The following is a 27,645-nucleotide window of genomic DNA, read 5'->3' on the forward strand; positions in this document are numbered from 1 at the left end:
ACTAATGATTGAAATGTCTGCCCCTGTGTCCAATAGGCCACTAAAATTTTTATTTTCAATTTTTGAGGTAATCATGGGTCTCTGATCAGTGATTAATTGGTTCCAATATACTCCTGTGGCTCCCGTGCTTCCAAAACCTCCTTGTCCCCTTTCCTTTCCCTGGGCATTGGGGATCCAGTATGGTAAAAGCAGTAACTAAGCTCTCTTTGATCCAGGGGGAAGAATATGCAGAAGCTTACATTCCATCATAACTAATATCTCATCTTGATAATCACTATCAATTATCCCACTGAACACATTGATTCTCTTACTGGATAGGCTTGATTGCCCTAGGACCAGTCCCACTGTTCCGGAAGGCAGTGGGCCCCAGATCCCTGTTGCAACCTTTCTAGGGTCTTCTCCTCCTTTTAGCAGTAATTTGTTGGGGCAGAGTAAGTCCAGTCCTGTGCTTCCAGAGGAAGCTGCTCTAAGAGGGAGGACTGTGGGCTTTCCATATGACCAAACAAAGCCACTGGCATTGCTCCAGTTTGGAATGGGGCCTAGGGCCGACCCCTCACGAAGTTTCCTGCCTGATTACTTAGGGGGTTGACATTTTTATCAAAATTGGACTTGCACTGATTTGCCCAATTTTTCCCCCTTTTTACATCAGGGGCATATAAAGGGAATTCTTTTCCAGAGTTACTTTGGTGTTTACTCTTGGGGCATTCCCACTTCATATGACCTGGCTGTCCACATAGAAAACAATTTGGGTTTTTCTCCTTTTTCATTTTAGGAGGCTTTAATGCCATAGCCAATATTCTGGCTTTGTATGTTTCAGTCCCCACCAACTGACACGCTCATATAGGCTGCCTTTCCTCTGATTGCCTGCTGGCAGTCTACGCTAGTATTTTCATAAGCCAACTGCAACAATAAGATACCAGCAGCCTGGAACTGACTAATTTGTCTCTTAATTGCCTGTGTTAACCAATTGATAAATTCAGCAAATGACTCCTGAGGCCCTTGTTGAACATTTACAAAAGATCCCTGTTGAACTTCACCTTCAGGAATTTGGTCACAAGCCCTGCAGGTGCATAAGGACACTTGTGCATAGGCTTGGGGGATAAAATTTAATTGTTGTTGTACATTGACATAGGGACCCCTCCCCTGGAACATAGCAGCTGTTATGTTTTGCCTGGCCAATTGATTCTGGTTGGCTTGTTTTTTGTACAACTCATCATATTCTGCCCTCCAGAGAAGGTGTTAACTTGCCTCTAAAGTTGTTTTAGCTAGCACTGACCAGTGCCATGGGGTCATGTGGAAGTTATCTGCTATGGCCTAAATTAATCTTTTTGTAAATGGGCTAACAGCTCCATTTTCTCTAATGCTTTTTCTTATTTCTTTGTAAGTGTTGAAAGTAATCGGTTCATGTACGTGATTGCCTCATTGATCTTGTATTACTGGGCAGGCCAAGAGCTCCCCTTCTAATTCCACTTGTCTAAGACACGGTCCCATAATTGTAGTGTATTCCTTGTCTTTTTTCCAATTCACTGGGGGAGGGGGCTCAGCGAAAATATTTGTCTCCTCTGTGGCACCTTTACCTGGTAATGGCAGGGCTGAGGGAGGAGGAGGAGGTGGTAAGGTAGATGATGTTTCTTCCTCCCTTCCCTTTTTAGGCTTTTCTATGTAGTGGTTAAAGATGTTACTGGGACCCATTGCCCTTGTGCATGATGTCGTTTAAGATTTCTTCCCACTTGTTCTCAGAGCTCTGTCTAGTGTGCCTTCTTCTGGGAACCATGGGTTATGGAAAACAACAGTTTGAATTAGGTCCCTTAATTGAGCCTCCAAGACCGAGGCTCCAGTAGCTTTAAGCAGCTGTTTCAATATTTTTATATGCTGTTGCTGTTGAGCTGATAACTGTTGTCCCATGATAGAACCCTAGCTTGAAAATCCCCTTGAACTTGGAAATCCCCAGGGGGCACCAATTACTTACTGCACAGTCACTTCACTTACATTTTTTAGGGTTCCATTGTGATCCATTGCAGTGTTCCTCACATGAGGCACCACTTGCTGGGTCTGTCCTGCATACCCTGGCCAACTGATGGATGAAATAAGTACTTAGACACAGGTATGCAATGTAAGAGCAGGTGGGTGACTGCCTGGCTCAAGTGGCCAGAGTGCAACCCTGAGAAGCTGGAGCTGCTTGCTTGTATTCAGTGCAAGCACAATGCTGAAAGCCTGGAGCAAACACAATCTGTAGGAGATTAACTTTTATTGTTCCCCTTTCACAGGAGTTCTAGACCAGACTGACCAACATGGTTAAATCTCATCTCTACTAAAAATACAAAAAATAGCTGGGTGCAGTAGCACATGCCTGTAATCCCAGCTACCTGGGAGGCTGAAACAGGAGAATCGCTGGAACCTGAGAGGTAGAAGCTGCAGTGAGCCAAGATCATGCCACTGCACTGCAGCCTGGGTGACAGCACGAAACTCTGTCTCAAAAAGAAAAAGAAAACTGTCCTAACCTGTTGCAACCTGAAAGATTATCTCTCCTGTTCCCCCTCAACAGACTCTTGTATGAGACAATTATCTAAACTTTATAGAGTTCAGGCATTCTGAAGTAATGCTATAATCGGAATGTTTGTGTTTCCTCCAAAATTCATGTTGAAACTTAATCCTCAATGCAACAGTATTAAGAGATAGAGTCTTTAAGAAGTAATTAGGCCACAAGGACTTCCACCCTTATGGATGGGATTTGTGACTGAAGGAAAAAGGACTGGAGGAAATTAGCTGGGCTCCTTTTTGCTCTTCTGTCTTTCTGCCATGTGAGGACACAGTGTTCATCCCCTACAAAGAACACAGCAATAATATGCCACTTTGGAAGCAGGGACTGGATTCTCACCAGACACCAAATCTGCTGGCACCATGCTTTTAGACTTCCTGCCTCCAGAACTGTGATAAATAAATTTTTAATTATTTTATGATTATTTTAACTACATAATTTCAGACACTGTTATTTATAAATTACCCGGTCTCAGGCATTTTGTTACAGCAGGAACAAACTAAGATTAGTAATGTGCTGAGGTTAATTGGACAAGCAGGTATTCATGCTGTCTTCTCTCCCTTCAACTCCTATCTCTCCTCAATAAACAATCACATCCCTGGGTCAAGGTGCTCCCACCTTCCCCTTTTCATACACTCATTTCTTTCATGCTCTTACCATGATGAACCACTTAGCTTGAACAAACACAATAAAAATTGTATATAATCAAACACAAAACTTTCTTTATTATTTAAGAGTTGTGGTGGGTTTTGGAAGCTCATCCTTAGAAATAACATTGGATCTTTTTTCCTATAATAGGAGCTGGGAGAGGATAGGATATCATCAGTTGGTATTTCTTCTAGTAACATTCCCTGCTATATCATGTATTGTATTTAGCCTAATATCCCATATATATTTGTGTTTAGTATATTTAATGTACCTATAAAGTGGCAATAACAGGAGAGGATAATCTCTAAAGACCTATTAAGGAGAGTCCACTTGTTGATCACAAGGGAAAGACTTTAGAAAGGGAAAGAAATAAATCACAGTGCTCAGAAAATACTATTCACCTTTTCCTAGCTCCCAGAAAAACTGGCAAGGGTCTTGCAACCGAGGAACCAGGGATTCCAGGAGAAATAATTTGAAGCAATATGCATCTGATGAAGTGTCATAGAGGTCCTGGAAATGTGGGGAGCTAAATTGCATAGGTTAAATGTAAGAGGACCTGGGCCTCCTTCCCACTGAGAAACCTGTGAATGCAGGGACCATGGCGATCCTGTTGAACATCACACTGCTTCCCCAGAGCCCAAACAGTGCCCACTCCTTTACTGCTGATTACAATTTATTCTTTCTTTTCATCCACCATCCACTCCTCCAATTACATGCCCAGACCTGCCCAACACTGTCTTATGTTCAGGATTGGCATCACAGAGGCACACAGTTCCACTGGTTCCAGCTTCTGGGAATGGGAACATGTTGCAGTTGGTAACCCATTTTTTGCATAGCTTCATTGCTGTAGTCTACATGAGAATAGACAGGAAAGCCAAGTTTGGCCAAATTCTGGGCGTGGTGATAGACGACATAAGTCACAAGACCCTGAAACCGGTATTCAGGCAAGGTGCCTGCCATTCTCATCTCTCCAGTGTGGTCCATTAGATTCCAGCACACAGGGGTTCCCTCAGGCCCCAAGAGACAGCTGGTGGGAAAGGTCTGAATGCAGCGCTCAATGAATCTCTGGCTCCTCTCATTACCACCAAAATACCAGAATTTATTCACCAAGTGAGCATAGTTAACATCCATGGATGAGAGTTTAAACATCTCTTGGTTGCTATGGAGGGTCCAAGAAGAAAACAAAATCCATTAGTATAAAGGTTTGTATTTGCTGTGACCTCTATTGTCTTGAGAGACAGAGTAGACAGAAGAAATAACAAATGTGAAGTCCTGGAATATAGATGAGCTTGTGATGAAAGAGGAACAGAGTGAAGGTCAGAGTTGTTGGAGAAAGAAAGCAGGAAGGGCAATAAAGGTCCAAGTGGTAGCCAGAGACCTGATTTATTCTAGATGAGAAGGGAGATGGTGGAGTCTTTTAAGCAGGGGAGAAACATGTTCTGAGTTAAATTTTTTAAAAATATAATTCTGATTTCTTTGTACAACATTGATTGTAGGAAGGCCAGAGTGAATGCAGGGAGAGAAGTTGGGAGGTTGCTTGAGAGCTGTGAGTGGTATACAGTGGATTTTATCAAACTCACATGGCCTTGGGTTTGCCACCACTGGGAGATAATGTCTTTGATTCCAGCAGGAAAGGAGCCAGTTCCTTGGCTGTTTCGGATGCCATATAGAGAATGCATTGTGTGTGTTTGACTTTGAAGGACTTAATGGCTGCAAGATTTTGTATAGTCTCATTCAGGCTAGGCTGTGAACCTAGACGGTAGGATAAACAGAGATGTAATGGCTTAGGTATATTCTAGAGTGAAGTTCTGCAGTGGAGTAAGAAGTGTCTGGGATTTAGTATCATAAAATCTTGGTTCTGGGCTTGGTGCTACCACTATGACCCATGTCACATAGTAATGTAAAAAGTGAAGATTCCTCTTCAAAAAGACTTCCCTCCCCATCTAAGAATAAATAGTAACTTCTCTTAGAAGCAAACTTTATTCAAAGACCTGTGCTAGCATTCTTAGATATCTGCCAGAAATCAATGTACTTTGTGTTCTTAGCTCGCACAGTTTAGCCTAAATATTTACCCTGGCATGCTTATACTGGTCCAAGCAAGCATTAGGTCATAGCCTGTTCCTCTTCCTTATTTGGAGATGTTTTTACCTTTCTCAGCATTCCACAGGTTACTTCCTGCTTCCTTCATTCTCCTCTACCTTTACCTCTTTTAAAAGGTTTTAAGTTGCTAGCCAATTGGGACAAATACAGAATGTGAGGTCCCATTCCAGCCAATGGAAACCAGACACAGCAGTAGGGTGGACATGTCAGATTATAAATAACCCTGTCTCCTTTGTTCAGTGTACTCTCATGGCAAAATTGCTGGTGAGTGTACCCTTTCTGCAGAAAGTAAAAATGACCTTGCTGAGGAAATTAAATTTATGTTCAAGTGCTATTTCTTTACAGCACCAGGGAACAAGCATTTCAAACAGTAAGGATTTGTGTAATTTTTTCTGTTTTACCTAAGTGAAAACATGCCTAGGGATGGATTCAATTACGATTGTGTTATTAACAGCAGTATCTGCACTGGAACCACATTTTCTGGGCTGTGTAATTGTGTAGTTTTGATAATCCTACCAGATAAATTTAAAAAATGGTAGCTAACATCTACTAAGCTACATTCCTAGTGTAATAATATGAGGCAATGACCCACGATTTGCCCATATCTCCTGGTATCTATTCCCCAGGATAGTCCCCTCCTCCGCTGCAACTTACCTTGGCCACACTGACCGACTTTCATCAATAGAAAGAGCAAATTTAATGCAAGGAGAGGCTTAAAAGTGCCTGCCCCATTGGGGCTTTCCCTTTGTTTTTGCTCCTGGTTAAGACCAATTACATTAAGACCAATACCATTAAGATAGGCCTGGGCCAGTCTGCTAAAGATACATGCTGCCATCATGCTATCACCACAGTCACCAGCTGTCATGAACTGACAACAGAACTCTCATTCAGGCATGTGAGTGAGGCCATGTAAGAGCAATCGGCCATGGTCCACCCATCAACTACAGCTACACAAGTAAACCCAGATGAGGCCAGTGGAAGAACTGCTTTGCAAAGTTCAGCCCAAATGGTTGATTCACAGAATTATTAGGTTTGCCATGCAGCAAACGTTACTAACATGTCCAAGTATTATGCTAAGCATTTCCTAGTCACCTTCATTGAATCTTTTCAGTGCCTTGTGTGTTAGGTAACATTATTATCCTCATTTTTATATATGACGAACATAATCTCAGAGAGGTTAAATCACTTAACTAAGATTACACTGCAAGTAACAGTCAAATGCCATCCTAGGGAATGTCCAGAGAGCATAGTTGGAACCATGACAGTTGTTCTTGGTGACCTGGGAAGTATTCTATGGCCAAATAAGCTGTCATTTTTATTACCAGAATAGAAGGCCAGAGGGAAGGCTCTTCTTCAGCATCCAATCACCCTAAAAGGTCTGGATACAGCTGCAAAATATGTCATAAATCTTTGGTACCAAGGAATTATACTATGGTTCCCTTTATGAAGCCCATTATTTGCCAATTTTAGGGTTTCCCACACTGTTCACCACCATTTACAGGTATAGTTACCACACAGTAACAAAATTGACAGCAGGCTGGGAGTCTGGAGCTTGGAGGAAGGAGGTATAAGTCACATGAAAACTTGCTCAGGACACATAAGTGAGTCAGCACACATCCCATTCCTCTTACTTACTTTGAATCTGTAAATGCTGTTTCCAATTGATAAGTTCTGGTGAACCAAGGAATTCCTGACAGTTTTGGAGGTCTTTGGAGTAGATTTGGTAAGTATTGGTATAGTGATCAAGGTCATCTGTCATATCCTGTTATCATTAGGAAAAAGGAAATAAAACACATCCTTATATTTTATGATTACATATAATTTTATACTGTGATATTTCTAAGTAATAAAATATTGGTAATTTTATTGGTGCATCACAATTATTTCTTTTTTATTGATACATAATATTTGTAAAAATTTACGGGGTATGTGTAATATTCTGTTATGTGAATAGAATGTTTAATGATCAAGTCACAGTTTTCATCACCCAGAATATTTATTATTTCCATGTGTTGAGAACATTTCAAGTCCTCCTTCAATCTACTTTGAAATATACAATACATTGCTGTTAACTATAGTCACCCTATGTCAAACATTAGAACTTATTTCCTTTATCTAACTGTGGGTTTATATGCATATAATTATTTCTGAATTATTTAAATAATGAGATAACGATCAAAAATTCAGCTATTCTATTTATATTGGAAAATTCCAGAACAATACTATTCATTATCCATATAACACGTTAAAATTTCAAATAAAAGACATAACCATTTAGAAAGCATTCCTCTTACCACCATCATCCTCAACAGGAAGAAGAGAGAGGCAGTTGACAAGGGAAAGCTTATGTTGATAGAATAAATTTTACTACAGTTCAAATACTTGCAGTATGAATCTTGATATTGATACCAAAGAAGATTAAAAACCAATTCGAAATGCCTTCTTTGAAAAATATAACTGTTAAACCAATTGCAGTTCCAGAGAAACAAACAATCCACTTACTCAGAAAGAGCTCCTCAAATTAGTAAATGACAGATACAATTATTTACAGGAAGAAGGCGGATGAAAATATTACCACAACTATTATGGAATTTTAAAACTTTTTCAAAAGTTGAAAAATGTTACACAAAAAACACACAAGTCAGCAATGATACCACTGACACATTTTGTTGCTTAAGTCTACATTTAAAATATCAAATAATTTTATTTTGGTTTAGTTTTCATACCATAAATTTATTCATTTCATATACTGTTTATTTTTAAATTTTGATTGGCAAATAAAAAATGTATATATTTATGAACAATATGTTGTGTTGAAATATGTATACACTTTGAAATGGCTAAATGAGGGTAATTAGCATATGTATTGCTTCACATATGTTGAACCTGGAGGACATTATACTAAGTGAAATAAGCCAAACACAGAAAGGCAGGTACCTCATGATCTCCTTTGTATGTAGAATGTAAAAAAGTTGAACTCATAGAAGTAGAGAGTAGAATGGTAGTTATCAGCAGGTAAGGTGGGGGAAAGTAGAGGAATTGGGAAATTGTTAGTCAAAAGATATGAAACTTCAGTTATAATAGTTATAATAGGAGGAATAAGTTCAAGAGATATATTGTACAACTCGGTAACTATAGTTAATAACAATGTATTGTATTCTTTAAAATTGCTAAGAGAGTAGATTTTAAGTGTTCCCACAACAAAGTGATTTTTAAATAACTTTATTAGTATTAAAAGTATATTTGTGTTTTCTGATGTTTTGAAATAAGCTTATGCATTTTCATCTTGAAATGTGTTAACTGTTTAGTTTCAATAATTTTTAAGTGTTTCCTCAAATGTGTATAGAAGTTCTAGCATTATAGTTTTGCTTTTTGTAGTTGATAGGGTTTGGCTCTGTCCCCACCCAAATCTCAACTTTAATTATAGTTCTTATAATCCCCACGTGTAATTGGAGGGACCAGATGGAGATAATTGAATCATGGGGGTGGTTTCCCCCACCCTGTCTTTGTGATAGTAAGTTTTCATGAGATCTGATGGTTTTATAAGGGGCTTCACCATTTTCTCAGCTGTCATTCTTTCTCCTGCCACCATGTGAAGAAGGTCGTGTTTGCTTCCCCTTCTGTCAGGACTGTAAGTTTCCTGAGGCCTTCCCAGATATGCTGTACTGTGAGTCAATTAAATCTCTTTCCTTTATAAATTACCCTGTCTCTGATATGCCTTTATTAGTAGCATGAGAACGGACTAATACAATAGTCACTCTAACTCACTGCCCTTTTTTACAACTTCATGTCTGTGCCCTTGCTGTTTTCTCTGGTTAGAATGTCCACTTTTCCTTGTAATCCTGACAGAAAACATATTTTTCCTACAAAATCCAGTTCAGATGACATCTCCACCAAGAAGTATATTGAACTTATCTGGTAGCCCCACCTTTGACTTCCATAATTTAATCAGGTTTTACTTGGCCTATTTCTGTATCCTGTTTATCTTCTGTTCTTGTATAGTTCACACTGAATTTTAATTTATCTGTTGATCTATCTTGTCTTCCAGACTCTGAGCTTCTTGAGGATGGGGACTTGTTGACTATCACTATGATTTACTTCTGTATGCCCTGGCTCTACCATATTGCTAAGAATGTAATAGGCACACAGCTAATATAAATGTAGAAGAATATTCATACATGAAACCTTACCTGCTCCTGAGGGCAGACAACCACTGTATTAAAATCAGGCCACTTGTCCACCACAGCCTTCAGATTAAATGGATTTCCATGGTTTATGTGAAAGACGGTTCCATAAACCTGCGGGATCCCAAGAAATTGAGAGGGTTGGTTTATTAGAAAAAGACAGCAAAGTTTCTTGCTTGATTAGGACAATAATTATTTCTATAAAATCATGACATTTTATGATACAAAGTAGCCAAATGGAGAATCTAGGTCAAACAGTTTCTGTGTGCTATTTTTTTATCTGTACACACAAAGGGCAGACAACCACTGTATTAAAATCAGGCCACTTGTCCACCAGATCCTTTAGATTAAACATATTTTTGTTCAATAATAAAATTACTGATATTTGCTATTTTTCATCACTGAACATATTGTGTACCTATTTCTCCACAAACATACTGTTTTCAACTTTTCACTTAAATAAATAATTCTTTATAGAATGTTCTTTCACAGGAATCTTTGCATGCGTACCTAACATTTTCTTAAAATATCCAGAAGAGTAATTGCTGGTTTAAAGGCTATATACATGTTTAAAACTCTTTAGCATTGTTTCCATATAACTCTCTGGAGAGCTTAACTGAATTCTCATCAGTCAGCAGAGACTATAGCCTATTGCTCAAGAGAATAAGCTTGGGGAACCCTAGCCTGGATCCAGTCTTAGATCCCCACCCCTGCCCTGTTGGACCAACTAATGAGAGAGAGGTGTGCAAGAGAGGGTAGGATGTGAGAATGAGTGAGAGTAAACCCCACAGACAGTAAGTGTCCTTATGACTTTGGGGTTGTGGTATGCAGTAGTAGATGGCAGCATAGATCTCATGACCATTGTGAACATGAAGCTTCAGCTGATACCAGCATGGAAATACACCAAAAAGGTGCTGTGCACTTGAATGCTTTCCATCAAGGATAGATGATAGAACTATACCAGTATATTTCCCTCCTGCTGCCCCCTATCCCACATGAAATACTGATGTCAGAGTAGAGAATGAAGGTGAAAAAATTTCTAAATTGACTAAGTCTGAGTTTATCTGAATTAATTCTGTTTTCAGCTATGGGTGGAGGCTTAATATAGAAATTTAGTACAGTTTTGGCAAAATATAATGGTTACATTTTTACACATTTGTACCTGGGGCCTGTTAAAATGTATTTACACTACAATATTATCCATTGCAAAATATGAAAATGTGTGAAACTGTTATTTTTTTCTTATTGTTGTGGCCTAATTTATTAAAACTCCTTTGTAGTCCTACTGAACCCCAATCCTAGTGTGAACCCAGACAATCTAAGACAAGTCTCAGTTAATTTAGAAAGTTTATTTTGCCAAGATTGAGTACACACCCATGAAGCAGCCTTGGGAAGTCCTGATGACACATGCCCAAGGTGACTGGGGCACAGCTTGGTTTTATACATTTTAGGGAGGTATGATACCTCAATCATTATATATAAGAAATAGACTGGTTCAGTTTGGAAAAGTGGGACATCTTGAAGCAAGGTCACGAATACTTGAAACGGGGAAGAAGCTTTCAGGTCACAGATAGGTGAGACACAAATGTTGCATTCTTTTGAGTTCCTGATTAGCCTTTCCAAAGGAGGCAATCAGATATGCATCTATCTTAGTAACTTTGAATGTAATGGGAGACAAGTTTGCCCTAAGCAGTTTCCAGGTTGGGTTTTCTTTAGGGGCTGGGGGGCCCAAGATATTTTCCTTTCATATCCCCCCACCCTTTTTTTGTAAAGTCTTTTGGAGAAAGCATTTTACAATAAAATGAGCCTCTGGTCTCAGGTTTCATTTAATGTCTTATGGCTAGGACAGTTTATTTCTAGATGGGTAGGTCCCAAAAGCTCATTTTTAGCAGATTGTGAAGTCTCATGTCCTGTGAAGAGAAAACAGCAGTGAAAGGGAGAAAAAACAACAACAAACAAAAGAACAATCCTGGAAAAATAGATATAGGCCACATTACTCTAAAATTCATACATTAATAGGCAGCTTTGAAAGTGGCTTATGTATGTAAATAGGTTGCTGTTATTTTTTTCTGAAGTTTAAGTTGTTTGGCTTCAGTTTGCAGGGTTTTAAGAAAGCACAGCTTAGTTTTCAGTGACTTCAAATTAGGACAAATGAAAAAAAAGGAAGAAAAATAATTTAAAACATTATTTTGAAGACTTGTAGCCAAGAAAAATAGAATTCATTTCAAATTGTAGAAAATAATAAAAATTGAAAAATAACATTAGGCAAAACTAGAATCTAACAACAAGTGTACTATAGTTTTGAAATATAGATTTTTTTCTCTCTCCAGTTTCCTGTTTTAACTAAAAACAAATTATGGTAGGACTAGTTTGCTTTATTATACTTGGCCTAATTATTTGTGTACAGTGCAGCAAGAATAATTATTTTTATATAGGTTTTTAAATTGGCTTTGATTAAACTTTGTTCCATAGGAGGAATCTCAGATCAGACTTTTTTAAAGCAAAGCCTAGTCGTGAATTTGTGCCATCAAATACCTATGAGTTGAATGAATTTCCTCTCCTCTTGAGGTTCCACATTAAACCTGGGGCTTCTGTGCCTGTCAGAAAGTGACATTCTTTACTTACCACACTCAGAAACCCTGTACAGGGACTGCGTACACTATATATAAGACCATTTTTTTCTCAAGGGCTTTATTAACTCCATAAGTCAAGTTTGATTTCTTAAAGGAAAGCAGTTAAAGCCTTCATAAAATAACCAATTTCTCCAATTGTTTCCTGTTAGAAATGAAAACAGATTCTTATTGCACTTATGCAAATAAATGTATTGCCGTAAGTTAAGAATACTCACAATTTCCAAATTCTGGAGAAATCTGGTAGAGAGAAACAAATATGCTCCAAAGTTTGTTCATAGGAGTATACTAAATTGTTAAAAGCTGTCAATAGCTCAAAAGAAAAGTTTTAAGACTCTGATAAACAAAGGATCAGCAAACATTTTAAATAAAATGTTAAAAAGATGGGTTCAGTCCATGTAGTTAATTCCTATTTTGTTTGATACTCATTAACATTTTATCTCTCTATGAGTCCTGAAAGTTTTTTTCTCTATTCTGATATTGCAATCTCCAAAGTTATCAGAAACCTGCATTTAAGAGCACCTGTTGGAGTTTTATAGCTGATTATAAAACTACCTTCTAAAGAGCACCAAAACAAGACAACCATTTTCCATGGATAAAAAAAGGTTTAAGGCAGCCATAATCAAAAGACACAACTGACAAGAAAATTTGTTACCCCTGTGGCACACAATATGATTGTTACTGATAATGTATACTAAATTATATTATAATTACAGGAGTTTCCCATAATTTTGGAACACATACCAATAACATATTTGTACAAATACAGCCCAAAGAAGACCAAACACCATTTCATATTTGGCAATGCCGTCTGTATAATTTTTATACCAAATAAGCCAAATTGTGTCATTTTTGGACTTAGGGGAACCTACTATCTTAAAGAATTGGGTCAGAAAAAGACATAATTTATAATTCAATTTTGGAAAGGTTGTCAAATATAAGTTTAAAACACTTGAAATTACAAAATAGGATTACAGGTCATTGTAAAGTCATTTATTTAACCAAAGTGAAAGTCAAAGACTTCAAAAAACAGTGAAAACCTTCATGTTTTGAGAGAAGAAATTTAATTTTCTTAATAAGACGCCCTAATGAAAACAGCATGAAGCCAGTTACATTTGTTTTTCAAAATCTGTAAACAGTCTATAAAATTTAATCTGGATTATAAAATGTAACTTCCTTGAACCTCTTATAACCTTTATTAAGAAGTCAGTTAATGCTTCAAGAAAACCTGGTTAATCTGACACAGGGGTCCATATACTGGTTTTTCATCAGTGTTCCTTTGACATTAATGATTAATTTATACAGAAACTAAACTTATATATAAACTTATTTTGTCTTTCAAAATCAGCCATTACACTCTTACATGCCCAACTCCTCCACAATAGTCCCTGGGCCTTGAGGAGTTGAATAGCTTTAATTTATTGCCCAGTGTCTCAGGAATGCAGTTTATTTTGATTGGCATTTTCTACAGGGCCTGAAGATGAGGCTTTAATTGCTATCAGTGTTTTAAATTTAGCAGGACTTGGTATTCTTTATAGACACAGGAGTTAAAATTCTGTGATTCAACGTTACAAGGACTTTAAAAGAATATACAGGGAGATACGTGGATGTAATAATCTTAATTTAAAAAATTTTATCTCACTTTTTTTCTAAGCAAATGAAAACTTAATAATACGACAACTTGATTATATAAACTATTTTTTTTTTTTGAGACAGAGTCTCGCTCTGTCACCCAGGCTGGAGTGCAGTGGCCAGATCTCAGCTCACTGCAAGCTCCGCCTCCCAGAGTTCACACCATTCTCCTGCCTCAGCCTCCCCAGTGGCTACAGGGTTTGCGCCTGCCACCTGCGCCTGGCTAGTTTTGTATTTTTAGTAGAACAGGGTTTCACCGTGTTAGCCATGATAGTCTCAATCTCCTGACCTCATGATCTGCCCGTCTCGGCCTCCCAAAGTGCTGGGATTACAGGCTTGAGTCACCAAGCCCGGCCTGATTATATAAACTTTTTAAATACATAAATCCTCTTATTGTGACTTACACTGATTATTCATGACATGCTTGGACTTTCTGGTTTGTCCTGAACATCCCTCCTTTTTAAACAACTACTTATTTTATTTTAGGATTAAATTTACCACACAAGATTCTGTCTTACATAAAATTAGCTCTCTTTAAGCTTTTTTTACCTAAAAAAACCTTCTTTTAAAAATAGCTTTTTTATATCTTTTTTTAGTCCTAGTCCCTTTTACTTTGTTTTATATATAAACTTTAAATAACCTTTGAATTGGAAAAAACTTGTTCACCTCTTTTAAAAAAAAAAAAAAGGCACTTTTTTTGGTTTGTTTTTTAGCAAGAATATTTTCCTACAATATACTTTTATGGGAAGATACCCAACTAAGGAAATGTCTATTATTTAATTTAATATAATTTCATATGCTAAGTTATGACAGTTTGCTTACAAATATTTATCCCATTATGTTACCCCAATTATTTTAATTATTTTCCTGGATTATTTATGAAAACTGTGATATTCATGATTTAAAGTTATAAAACTACCATTGCAAAATCATAACTGAGACAGTGAAAACAGATTTGACCTAATTGACTCCATCTTTTAACCTCCAAGCTGTCCTCATTCATTCCTGGACGTAGGCCTAATTAACTTTGGGAGAAACTTGGTTTATAGTTTAGCTTTGAAACAAAGAGAGTAACAGTCTTTTCCCCAAACAAACCTCCTTATTGACTGTGGACCAGACTGCCTAAACCCACAGGATTAGAAGTTACGGTAATCTTACTAAATTAAAGATGCAGCTATTTTCATTAAACCCATATCAATGTCTTATTTATTAAAAATTATGCAAGCAATGATAATCCTGTTTGGGTCTGGGTTCATAGTTATGTAACCTCTATGCCAAACATTGACACCTTACAGTATTTGGCAGAGATAAGTATGAAATTTGCTTGATTAATAAATGCAAACAAAATTTATGCTGGGAATTCTTAAGACATTTCTACTATTACTTTACCAAAAATTTTAAAGCTAGCTTATTTATTAAAGATTTTTATTTAAGTTATATAAACTTGAAAAAGCATTTGACTAGTCTCTTTTAGTATCTAATTTAAGCACTTTTATTTTTTCTTTAAGTTGATTAATTAGAGCTCTTTTATATATTTTCAGTAGTGAAATATTTTGTACAGAACACATAAATACATATAAAGATGAATTAGACATGCTGATGGAAGTACATTTTATAGATTTATGAAGACCTCCGCCCCCCCTTTTTTTTTTCTATCTTGGAATTTCAGATTCTTGGCAACCTGTTTCAAAACCCTAGGAAGCTGTCAGATAAACAGCCTTAAATTTGCACATTAAAGGAAACAACTCAGGTGAAAATCAAATAGTAAAATTTACATCATAAGGTTCAGAGAGAAAAAGTCTGGTGATGCTAGAAGAAGTTGTTTTTATTTTTCTTTTAGCTAAATTAAAAATAAAATTAAACTTCATTTTTTTCTTAAATACCCAAGTAGCCTTTGTTGCAATAACTATTTTAGTTTTAAAAAAATCAGGTGAAAACAGAATTCAGTCAACTGAGAAGCAAAAAAACAAAACAAAACAAAACAAAACAAAAAACAACTTTTACACAAAAATAGACAAGGTCTTAGGAGAGAAATATAAACAAAAAATAAAAACATGAAGGCCTTCCAAATACAAACATGCACACATGAACACATACACACATACATCTTGGATGTTAGCTTTTTAATTAAGCTGACTTTTAACAATTGAGCTCCTTAAATTTTTTTTTTTTAATCTTACTACAATATTTCAGTTAAGACAAAATGCTGTTTTTTCAGAAGTATAGCCATTGCTCTTTCAGTTTGGTCTGGCTGGCAAAAAGGTGGCCTTATAATATAAATAAAGCTGCTTTAATAGTTAAAATTCAAAATCTTTTTTTTTTCTTTTGCTAGCCATTTTCCTCCCACATCAGAGGTCTTGTTCCTCATAATTTAGGGTTCTCCTTTCGATTTGACCAAGAAAAATACAAAGAACAAAAATGTTAAGCAAAACTAACAATGATCACACAAATTATATGATTTCTGAGCACTGTAAGTGTAAGCAGAAATTAACACTAGGTAGTTGTTAAATGCTAACTTTAGTTGTGTAAAAAGTAAAGTAGAGGTTCCTCTTCATAGAGACCTTCCTCCCCATCTAATTAGGAATAAATAAACTTTATAATTTTACCAGATCAGGGGAGATCAGGGATTCTCTGGAGGGGGTGCTTGCAGACCTCAGCAAATTGTCCTATTAGTTTGAGCCATAAAGGTAGCCATGCTGGTACCAAGGACCGATAGGAGATTTGTCAAAGGTCAGGGCATCTCCACTCAGAATCTTCCCCATGGTTACCAAAATCTGAACCCCGAAAATCAGTAACAGGTCTCAGTTAATTTGGAAAGTTTATTTTGCCAAGGTTGAGGATGTGCCCCTGACACAGCCTCAGGAAGTCCTGATGACATGTGCCCAAGGAGGTCAGGGCACAACCTGGTTTTATATATTTTAGGAAGATATGAGACCTCAATCAATACATGTAAGAAGTACATTGATTCGGTTTGGAAAGGTGAGACATATTGAAACAAGGGACATTTTGAAGCAATGGCAGGAAGACTTGAAGCAGGGAGAAAGCTTTCAGGTCACAGATATGTGAGACACAAACAGTTCATTCTTCTGAGTTTCTGATTAGCCTTTCCAGAGAGGCAATCAGATATACATCTATCTTAGCAACTTTGAATAGATGGAATGGGAGGCAAGTTTGCCCTAAGCAGTTTCCAGCTTGAGTTTTCTTTAGTGATTTTGGTGGCCGAAGATATTTTCCTTTCACACTAGTGAACAGAACATAGTGAGGCAGCTGTTATCAGTTGAATCAGTTGTAGTGGACATCTTTATGCATTTTATATCTAACACTCAGAAGAATGGATGGACATTTTCTTAACTAGGCCTCAATTAATTGTTGAGTAATAGTGAATTCTAGGTTATACACCCCCATCAAAAGCAAGTGGTATAAAAAATTTTAGAGTTCCATTAGGGGAAAATGTATGTCTTTTAGTATGCAACCAAAGAGGAGGAATGCTATTTCCTCATGAAAGGGAGGAGTCATGAGGGTTTCCTTATCTCACCACAGAGGGGCTCCAAGAAGGAATCACTGGGAAACATCTAGAGTTTTCTCAAAATGTTTAGGATCCACTTAACACAAGGAATAAGGAGAAATTTAAGGCAGAAAATTCTACATCACAGAGTATTGAAAAAAATGTTTAGCCTAGAGAATTTTTAAAAGTAGCCACTAATCATAAAAATACCTCAAATAAGTATACATACAGTGTCTAACTAATATGCCGTCCAAGAAAAATGTTCTGTCTCTCTGGGAGTTGTTTGGATCGTAAAGATTGTCGTGTGAAGGCACTTAAGTATTAGGTAATTTTGATTAGTGTTAGTAGGAGCTGAAAGGTGGGTAACTTTAGATTTGGATTAGTTTATTTGAAGCCATATTGTGTTGTTAATAAATAAAGAATAAAGCTTATTGTCTCATTAATTCATCTCTAATGAATGAAAATAAAACTATATAATCACAAATAAAAGAATGCTAATATTTTCTCCTTTATACTAAAAGAAGGGAATAGCAAATCATTTAGGGAATGGGTAATTTGAATGTATTTATCTGAAATGTATGCACTATATAGGAATGTCTTCCAAAACAATACAAATGTAAAAATAATTGTCCACTAAAGAGATACACACACACATACACATGAACAATTGTACTGGAGTTCCATTGGAGTGAGCCATATCCATTTGGTTGCTAAATATATATATATACAGACAAGAATCTGACTCTGTCATTGGAACTGCTCTTGCATAGTTCTGGATGTAGGCATTTACATATATATAAAAAAATATATATATGTAAAACATAATATAAAACATATATAAGATATATATGTAAAACATATATATATAACATATATATGTGTTTTATTTAATTCTGAGACCTCTAATTATTAAAATACCAGTTAAGAGAGATACTGGGAGCTAGCCCTAAAGAAACTTGACATGCCTTAAATTCAGAGCAATTGGGAAATACATTAAAATATAAATTGATCTGTTATTAATTTCAAAGAAGACTCATTCTGGTTAACCTCTCACTGGCAAGTGTCCTTTTGTAATAAACAAGTTAAACATTAATATGCAGCCTCAGCCAACTTTGTAGAACTCTGGGCAAATTTCAAGTGTTATTATAAAATGCTTCTTGGAAAGGAGCAAGGAAGTAATTTTTTGAGTCAGCACAGAGCAAAAGGTAGTGTTTAGACTAAGGCATAACTATGTTCATATCATAGCATTGCAACTGAGTATTTGTGGTATACTGAGAAAATTAATTAACTGAGTCTTCATTTTCTTATCAGCAACATGGACATGATAGTAAACATCTTATAGAGAGGTAAGGCAAACTAAATGAGAGAAAACATGAAATGTGCCTGGCTCAAAATAGGTGCATCATAAATGTCAATCCCTTTCCCTCCTCTTTCATAGCAAGTTTGTCTTCTTTACTCCTCAGAATTTTCCACTATCACCTTTAAGGATGCTGGGAGGCTCTTCCTCAAGGATTTCTCCAGCATCTGCAGCATCTGGGCACCTTGTAATGGTAACATCATGGAGGATACCTTAGCCTAGAAAGACAACCAAGAAACATACAGGAGTGAGAAGAGCTAGAGGAGATTCTGAAACAAGAGTAGCAAGTTCTGTATTAATGACCAGGTTTTCCTTTAGTGCCTTTCAACTGCGGTCCTCAGCAAATCCAAGAGAAGATGAGACTGGTGGAAAACTCAAGGATCTTTCTCTGAGTTTTTCAGGTCTTTTTTCTTACCCTTTGATGAATTCCAGCCATTAGTTTCATTTTAGATTAAAAAGCACATTTTTAAATACACATAATATCTTTTGAATTTTAGTTGCTATCAGTGATTCTCCTGACTCCTCTGAGAATGAGTTGTGTAAACTTGGGAAAGTTATTTAGTCTCTCTGTACTTTGGTTTCCTCAAAGGTAGATGGGATAATAGCACTATATCACTCAGAATTTTTGTGAGGATTAAAGGAATGAATACCTGCAATGTGCTTAGTAGAGTGTCGGTCTTACAGTAAGCACTGAACATTTGTTATTTATTCGATTACTACCACCACTCCTCTTTTCCTCCTCTTCCTTTTCTTCTTTCTTTCCACTTGAACCAAAGTCCTATATATTGCGTGATGTTTTTATACAGGCATTTTAATAAAGGGCATTCTGACATGGTCTAAATATAAACAATTAACCTTTCAAAAATTATTACTGGGTCATATTCAAAACTTGTACTCTCACCAAGCCTCACACTTTGAAGCTAATTCCATCTCTAAGCCTTAAACTAGGATCTGTGGTACATTTTGTAGAAATTACTAGGTAATATAAAAATAGCATTTTTACATATTTGACTAGCTGCGTCAAATTGAGATTACCTAAACATTCCAGAACATCACAACTACCTGAAAAATGAAGAAAGATGCTGTGTCACTGTGTTCTGTTTTAGAACTGCAATATTTGGAAGAAAGCAAAGTAAATTCTAAGTGAAGGTAGGGCTATGAGAGGGTGTTGCATTAAAACTGGTCTGGTGCGAGATTCTATAATTAGGTAACCTCGTGATTTTAGAACATCAATGAAAAGACTGTTGCTGTTACTGGCGGTGCATCTGTATAGGTCTGCAGCAACCTCAGTTCTTGCCTCCTCAACAGAAAGAATTTGACTGAGGGGCAGAAGGCAGAAAGAGAGACCAAGGCAAGTTTTGGAGCAGGAATAAATGTTTATTAAAAAGTGTTAGAGCAGGAAGGAAAAGAAGTAAAGTGCATTTGGAAGGGGGCCAAGTGGGCGACCTGAGAGATCAAGTGTGCAGTTGGACCTTTTGACTGGGTTTTATATGTAGGCATACTTCTGGGGTCTTGTGTCCATTCTCCCCTGATTCTTCCCATGGGGGTGGGCTGTGCACATGTGCAACGGCCTGCTAGCATGTAAGAGGTGAGCATGTGTAGTGTGAGCATGGAGTTGTATGCATGCTAATTAGAGGCATTCTCCCTTAGCAGTTAAATGTCCCTAGAAGGTCATATCATAGTAAAACTCTGCCATTTTGCCTCTGAATGCACATGCTTAAGCCCACTTGCCCAACTCCTGAGGTCTTGTCAGGAAGCTGCTGATCACCATTTTCAGGTTTTTTCTATGTATTTGGAGACTGACTTTGGCTGGCACTTGCTGTGACCAATTTTTATTTTAGAGAGACAGTTAACAACCACTGGGCCATCACCTGATGGTTGCCTGACATATCTGGGTGGGGGGTGTGGGGCGTGGAGCTTTCTCCTGCCCTATGTATGCCTGACTAGCTACCTTGTGTAACATTTCCCCCACCATGAGTTCAAGACCCCAATTCTTTGGGAAAAACAGACAAAAGTCAGTCTTCTGTAACTGCTTCCTGCTGACAGAGCGGTAGCAGTGGTTGTTCTGTGGATTTGGCCTCCTGCTAGCCGTCAGGGCAGTAGTATCCAGCCAGGTTCAAGAGGGACAGGGGCAGGATTTCGATTCTGTCATGTCTCACTGATGGGCAGCCTAGGGGTCCCCTGTAGAAGGGTGAATCTTGAATATTGAGAGGACAATATCCTTGCCTCTGGTCCCTGCATTTCTCCTTTTTCTTAGCCCTGTCCTCCTTATTCTATTCTTGGTTATAAAAGACTGAGAAGGCTAATTTGAGAATTTCCTGCATAAGGGCACTGGGTTCCAAGATTGACTTTTGTAATTTTCTCTCATTTCATTTTTAGGCCAAGTATTACAAAGAAAAACTAGTTTTTTTGTTTTGTTTTGTTTTAAGGTTTTGGGGACTCAGACTTTTCCTAGTTTGGGGGTATATATCTGTGTGTCATAACCTGTTTTATGGAGATATGATTACCCATCTATGAAGAGAAAACAGAGGAGAAAAAGAAAAAGGAAAAGAATGTGTCCCTTCTTACTTTCCTGGTATCCTGAAAGGGGCATCCCCATCATCCTTAAGGTTCCAGATTAACTGGTCTTACTATGTACCCTTACCCTTTGTCCTATCTCATTACGATTGCCCACTTGAGAACACAGGAGATGCTGGAGTGAACAGTAGGCCTCCTGTTCATCCTTGGGGTTCCGGAATAAACTGGTGTTACCCTGTACCTCTAACCTTACCTTTATCTCTGTTCTAATAGTAATCTGTTAGCCTGGGACCAACCTTCATCTCTGTCCTGTGGGTCTCTTGCACCTGCTGGGCTGGCCTGCATCCTTATCTCCATGACTTTATAGTGATTCTTGCTCAAAGCATTCAAGCAAAAAATAAAAATGATTATCTCTTTTCTCAGATTCTCATTTTTTATGTTCCTTAAGTAGAAGAGAAGCCTGCTTTTCAGTTAACTGCCATAAGAGGGCTGGACTTCCCTCCCTTTAAATATGACCTTGAAGGTCTTGATGCGTATTGAGAAGGGAGTAGGAGTGATTAGAGAAATGGAGACTACAGGAGGAAGTAGGAGGAAGCGAGAACACTCATGAAAAGCCTTCATATGCTTACAGAAACAGCAACCCTTGGATTTGAGAGGGCAATGTTTTGTTGCCCTCCACACAAAGGAGGAACCTCTGGAGGACTTGGGACTTAGGGCAAGAACTTGTAAATGATAAAGGAAGAATTTTCCCTTCCCTAAAGAGGCGCTGACTTAAAAAAAAAAAAAAAAAGAAAAGGAAGTAGGTGAGATCCTTAAAGTGTCAGCCCTATGCAGGAGGGCAAACTGTTTCAAAAACACCAGAAAAACTTAGCTCTGGGTTGTAACAGGAATAAAAAGCATATGTTAAGTCATAAGGCACTGGCAGAGCTGGGGTTTCAATTGGTGTCTTTTTTTTGGCAATATGCCACCAGATAGGGAGGGGTTGGAGGTCATCTGAGCTCATAGGATAAAAACATGTATAAATTTCAGGGGAGATCTGCAAGGGAGCTCATACCTTTGCTGCTGCACAAATGCAGTAAGAGCCATGGGTGCATGAATAACAGGAAGTGTGTGTTTAAGAAGTCACGTGGCATGTGAAGTAAAAGAAGAGGCAGACTTGTCTTCAAGCCAGACAGTTTGGTAGGTGTGCAAGATAATTTCAGATCACACAGAGAAAACAGGAGATAGAGGGTGCAGCTTCTTGTGAAAGAGTCATTTTTAGTTGAAAAAGCAGAGGAAATCCCAGGCATTGCACTTTTAGGCTTTAGCCCTATCACTCTCACAAACCTCCTGTTCAGGAGGTCCATTGGTTCCTCACTTCTACTCAGTGCAGGCCCAAAGGTCCTTCCCACTCCCACGAGCCACCTATCAGGGTGAACCGAGAGATCAGTCACGGGGAGCAGAGCCACTTGTGGCTGACAGGAATTGTTCCTGGGATTGGTTAGTAAGCAGGAGAGTGAAAAGGGAGAAGAAAATTACATACAGGGGTTGAATGTCTCCATCCGAAGAAGGTGAGGTGTAGAGGTGTTTTACCACTGGTGAACATATCCAAGTCATGCAGCACCAAAGTATGTTAGCAGCATAATGTATCCAAGTCATGAGGGCTCCACTCACCCCAAGAAATGTCAGGCAACCATCAGATGATGATCAGGTGGTTGTTAATTGACTTTCTAAACTAATAATTGGTTACAGCTAGTGCCAGCCAAAGGTAGTCTCTCAATAGATAGAGAACCTAAAACTGGTGATCAGCAGCTTCGATAAGATCTCAGGAGTTGGGCGAGTGGACTCAAGCATGTGCATTCAGGGATAAAATGGTGAAGTTTAATTTGTATATGACCTTCTAGGGACATTTGATTGGTAAGGGAAGAACACCTTAAGTGAGCACGCATACAATTCCAGTAAACACACTGCACATGCTCACCTCGCAAGTGCTAGCAGGCCACTGCACATGTGGACAACCCACCACATGGGAAGAATCAGGGGAGAATGGACATAAGAGCCCAGAAATATGCCAACATATAAAAACCCCAAGGCAAAAGTTCAAACTACTCACCTGATCTCTCAGGTCACCCACTTTGCCCTCTTCCAAGTGCACTTTAGTTCTTTTCCTTCTTGCTCTAAAGCTTTTTTTTTTTTTTTTTTTTTTTTTTGAGATGGAGTCTCACTCTGTCACGCATACTGGAGTGCAGTGGTGCAGTCTTGGCTCACTGCAACCTCCACCTCCCAGGTTCAAGCAATTTTCCTGCCTCAGACTCCTGAGTAGCTGGGATTACAGGCACGCAACACCACACCTGGCTAATTTTTGTATTTTTAGTAGAGATGGGGTTTCACCATGTTTGTCAGGCTGGTCTCGAACCCCTGATCTCGCTATCTGCCCACCTCAGCCTCACAAAGTGCTGGGATTACAGACGTGAGCCACCGCACCCAGCTAAACTTTTTAAAAAACGTTCACTCTGGCTCTAAAACTTGCCTTAGTCTCTCCTTCCGCCTTATGCGCCTCAGTTGAATTCTTTCTTCTAAGGAGAGAATTGAGGTTGCTGCAGACCCATAAGAATTCACTACCAGTAACATTGCTTCCAGCCAAGAGAGGACAACAGAACTTGAATTTACCTGTCCACCTAAAACAATAACAATTTTCATATGTTGAACATCAGGACATGCAGAAAGAACTATGATCTCTGAGAAAAGGAAAACAGAAAAGGTGATTGCTAGAATTGCACCAGCTTATTACCTGATGGCAGTTTTCAGGTTGAAGTTTAGGAGATGGAATCTAATCAGAGCACAAGGACTCTCGCTGATTGAGCTTACTGAGGTTTTGGAGCTTAAGGAGGCCAATGTGGAGCTTCATTGAGAGAGTAAACAGATGAGAGAGACAGAGACAGCAAGAAAGAAAAAGAAAAAAAGAAGGAAAGAAAGAGAAAAAAAGAAAGAAAAAGAAAGGAAGGAGAGAAGAAAAGAAGGAAACAAAGAAAAGTCCCTGGAGTGTGGCTAATTACCAATCTGAGCATATATAAAAAGAAACGACCTTAATACCTTAGCCCATGGATTCTCCCTTTACCGTCTGACTCTAGTCTACCCTTCTAGCCTTTTCTGTTGCTACTGTCCACCACATAGGACCATAGTGCATTTCTTCAACACAGTGTCTGCTTAGCTCCTCTGGTCTTTCTACATTTATTCTTAGTTTGAAATTTCCTACTTCAGCTCTGCCTTCTACATTAAGCTTCCACTTACCCCTTCAAGTTTACCTGTACAGCCTATTATCCTTAGTGCTCTTTTCACTGTCTCTTACGTCTGGCTGAATAAGTCACTCCCTTTTCTGTACTCTCATAAGTGTTTATGCATATTTCAATTATATAACTTGTTATTTGGGTTAAAGTTGTCTTCTTTCAATTGACAAATATCGTATATATTTATGCTGTTCAATATGATGTTTTAAAGTCAAATTTCATTTTCTTTTCTAGATGTTGAATTCTTCTGAGGCAGGAAGCTCATATTACTTATTCTCTTATCAGTAATTCTTATCACAGTATTTGGCACATAGTAGGCCTTCAATACGTAAGTAACAAATGATTGAATACATGAAATGCTTGTATTAATTTGTCTGTCTAATCACTCCACTTTCCAAAAGTATAGAGACATTAATATATTCATTCAATAAACATATACGTATTAAACGCATAATATATCCTGGACATGAGAAAAGTTTCCAACTATTTTGTACTACATTATATCTTGAAGAAAACTCCAGACCGTATCTCATATCTAAGGGTCTCAGGATGATAAAAGTATGACATTCCTAAAGGCTAATCTTGTCTTTTCTCTAGAGGCAACTCATAAGGAAGTTATAAAGTAGAGTTAAAATAGGGTTTAATGTCAAGTCTGTGGGGTGTGATATTACAGTATTTTCTGAAGAGTGAAGTTTGGAACCACTCTCTAAGGATGTACTTACAAACTACCAACCAAGTGTGGCTCTCATACTTGGTTGGGGTAAACTAAAGGCTACTGAGGCTGAGGTTCTTCCAGGAAATCTGACACAATCACTGCAGCTCGCAGCACTGGGCAATGAGTAGCATCCCTGGTTGTAAACTCCAGAACCTTTGATCCTGGTTCAGTTATTACAGAAGTGGAAATTCATCCAAAGAAAACAATTTAAAAAGAAGAAAACAACTCTAGACTGAGCATGGTGGCTTATACCTGTAATCCTAGCACTTTCAGAGGCCAAGGAGGGAGGATTAATTGAGGGCAAAAGTTTGAGACCAGCTTGGTGAACACAGCAAGACCACAATCTCTACAAAAATAAAAATTAGTTGGGTATGGTGGCACACACCTGTAGCCCTTAGCTACTCAGGAGGCTAAGGTGGGAAGATTCTAACAGCTTTCATCACTCCATGGAAGTAATTTGCTGTTTTGTGTAAGTAGGAAAAAAAATGTGTTCTGCAAATCAGACCTCATTCAGATCTTTCCCATTACCTTGCTTTTACTGCAGGTACTTGAATGGGAAGGAGAGTAAGAGAGTATTGCCTACATAATCTGACCGCAGTCTCACAGGGTGAGTTTTGGTACAACTCTTCCAGAAATTTCTGAGTTGTAGCTTGTAATGCAGACTTTGTACTAAGTTGGCAAAAAATTCTGATGTCAGTTCCAGTGGAATCCAACCCTGGACTCAGTTGAGCCCACAGCAATTTCAATGTTACAATGAGTTATGTTCATACCACTGCACTCCAGTCTGGGTAACAGAGTGTCTCTAAATACAAAACAAAACAGAAACTCTAAACAGAATTTTATAAAGTCACACAAACATAAGCAAGTCCTGAACAAAATCTCTATCTGCCTCAATAGGGGAAGATAGCATAAAAGATGATCCAACAGAGTGATGCAACCCTAAGGCATTAACATAATGCATACAGACATAATATATAATACTTATAGATACATGGGAGAGTGTTCAAACAAAATGAGAAAATATAGGACACAAAACAGTTCACATACAACACATAAAGTTCAAATTTAAGAGAGAACAAAGGCAAACAGGAATAAATAAGTAAATGGTGGTAGTACGATTGTAGATTAAATCTTTAAAGTAAAATTTGTTTTCTGTATAATTTAAATAAACAATCAATCTTGTCTGTATTCTTGTCTTATTGATCTACTTATTTCCTCTCTCACTTTCAGGGCAGCAACCTTCTTATCAGTAGTGTAAGGAAAAAACTGCCTCCCTTATAATGTGACCAGGATTAAATACAGTAATGCTTCCAGTGTCTCCACACACTCAGTATTCTGTTCATCTACCTGCTTCCAAGAAGCTCTCAAATCTTTCTTTATTCATTTATTAGTTCAGAGCACAAACTTCTAAGGATTTTCATGGTAGCTAGCAAACTGCCGTTTACAAAATAGGTGTCAGATATATGTTTCTTAAATGGAAGTTACCCCTTTTCCTTGAGCATAGTTGCCCGCGTATTCTGAACATAACACAATATGCGCACTTTAATTTGACTCACTTAAGTGAAAGAGGTGTCACAAAGCAATAATTACATTAAAAATAAATTTTATTGTGGATATTTACAGTATATAATATGATGTTATGAGAGCATATGGGTAGTGAAAATGTTACCATTGTGAAGCAAATTCATATATCTATTACCTCACATAGTTACTTATTTTTTGTTGTTATTTTTGTGGCAAGAGCAGCTATAACTCCACTCATGTAGCCTGAATCCCATATACAATGCGATTCTATTAACTATAGTTGTCATGCTGTACATTAGCTCTCTAGACTTGTTCATCCTATGTATCTGATACTTGGTAATGAGTCCTTACCTGAAAAGCAAGTCTCTGCAGATGTTTCCAGGAAGAAATGATGAGCCGCACACACCCTTCTGGGAGATGAAATTTCTCCCTGATGCAGTCGGTTCAGCAGAGTCTCGCAGAGTAAGTTTGGACACACCTCCTCCAGAAATTTCTGAGCTTTGGTTTGTAATGTGGACCTTGTACTAGGCTGGCAAAAAAAATCTGGTGTCAATTCTAGTGGAATTCAGCCCTGTACCCCAAAGGCCCATGTTGAAGGAATTGGCTCTGCATGGTTGAGAAGCTGGCTGTATGCCCCTGAGCTTCTCTTTTTAAAACATACAATGCTTTTTGTCCTCACAGGTCATGGAATTACTATGAAAACCAAAGCTGTGTGAAACCAACAGGCCAGATACTGGAAGGAGGGTCAGATTATGTAGGCACTATCCTCACCTCTTTCCCATTCAAGTATCTGTAATAGAAGCAAGGCAGTGGGAAAGATATGAATGAGGTCTGATTTGCAGAATGCAATAAAACAGCAAATTACTTGCATGAAGTGATGAAAGCTGTTAGAATCTTCGTTTTGAAAGACAAGCTGTGTCCCCTCCCATGCCCATTTTGAAGCTGCAGCAAAACATTCTGACAATGATTCAATGTGGGCACTTCTTAGTCTTACAGAGAAGGACATTGAGCTCAGCATGGTTGAACTG

At 37.9% G+C, this 27,645-nt stretch overlaps 1 protein-coding gene and 1 long non-coding RNA gene across 2 annotated transcripts; both read right to left on the reverse strand.

Moving 5' to 3' along the window:
• Positions 1-3,239: 3,239 nt before the first annotated feature.
• On the reverse strand, positions 3,240-27,146 carry GLYAT (glycine-N-acyltransferase). The gene is made up of 6 exons (XM_003909803.5): positions 26,969-27,146; positions 18,718-18,813; positions 9,478-9,585; positions 6,923-7,049; positions 4,768-4,939; positions 3,240-4,346 (listed from the first exon to the last, which is right to left on the reverse strand). The coding sequence occupies exons 2-6, from the start codon at positions 18,796-18,798 to the stop codon at positions 3,944-3,946; spliced, it is 891 nt and encodes a 296-aa protein (XP_003909852.3). The 5' UTR covers positions 18,799-18,813; positions 26,969-27,146; the 3' UTR covers positions 3,240-3,943.
• Positions 10,800-12,326, reverse strand: LOC108581902. Its single transcript, XR_001894762.2, has 2 exons — positions 12,007-12,326; positions 10,800-11,381 (listed from the first exon to the last, which is right to left on the reverse strand). It is a non-coding gene; the product is annotated as an uncharacterized LOC108581902 (long non-coding RNA).
• Positions 27,147-27,645: the final 499 nt, after the last annotated feature.

The sequence above is a fragment of the Papio anubis genome, chromosome 12, assembly GCF_008728515.1.
Source record: "Papio anubis isolate 15944 chromosome 12, Panubis1.0, whole genome shotgun sequence".
Lineage (NCBI taxonomy): Eukaryota > Metazoa > Chordata > Mammalia > Primates > Cercopithecidae > Papio > Papio anubis.

Bases quoted from the DNA above. Each gene is read 5' to 3' on its own strand.
- GLYAT (XM_003909803.5), bottom strand. From the start codon at position 18,798: ATGATGTTACCATTACAAGGTGCCCAGATGCTGCAGATGCTGGAGAAA. The intron at 9,586-18,717 runs GTGATAGTGGAA...GGGATCCCGCAG, and splicing joins GCCTCCCAGCATCCTTAAAG to GTTTATGGAACCGTCTTTCA. The intron at 4,940-6,922 runs GTAAGTAAGAGG...CCTACCGTCTAG, and splicing joins ACAGCATTTACAGATTCAAA to GTTCACAGCCTAGCCTGAAT.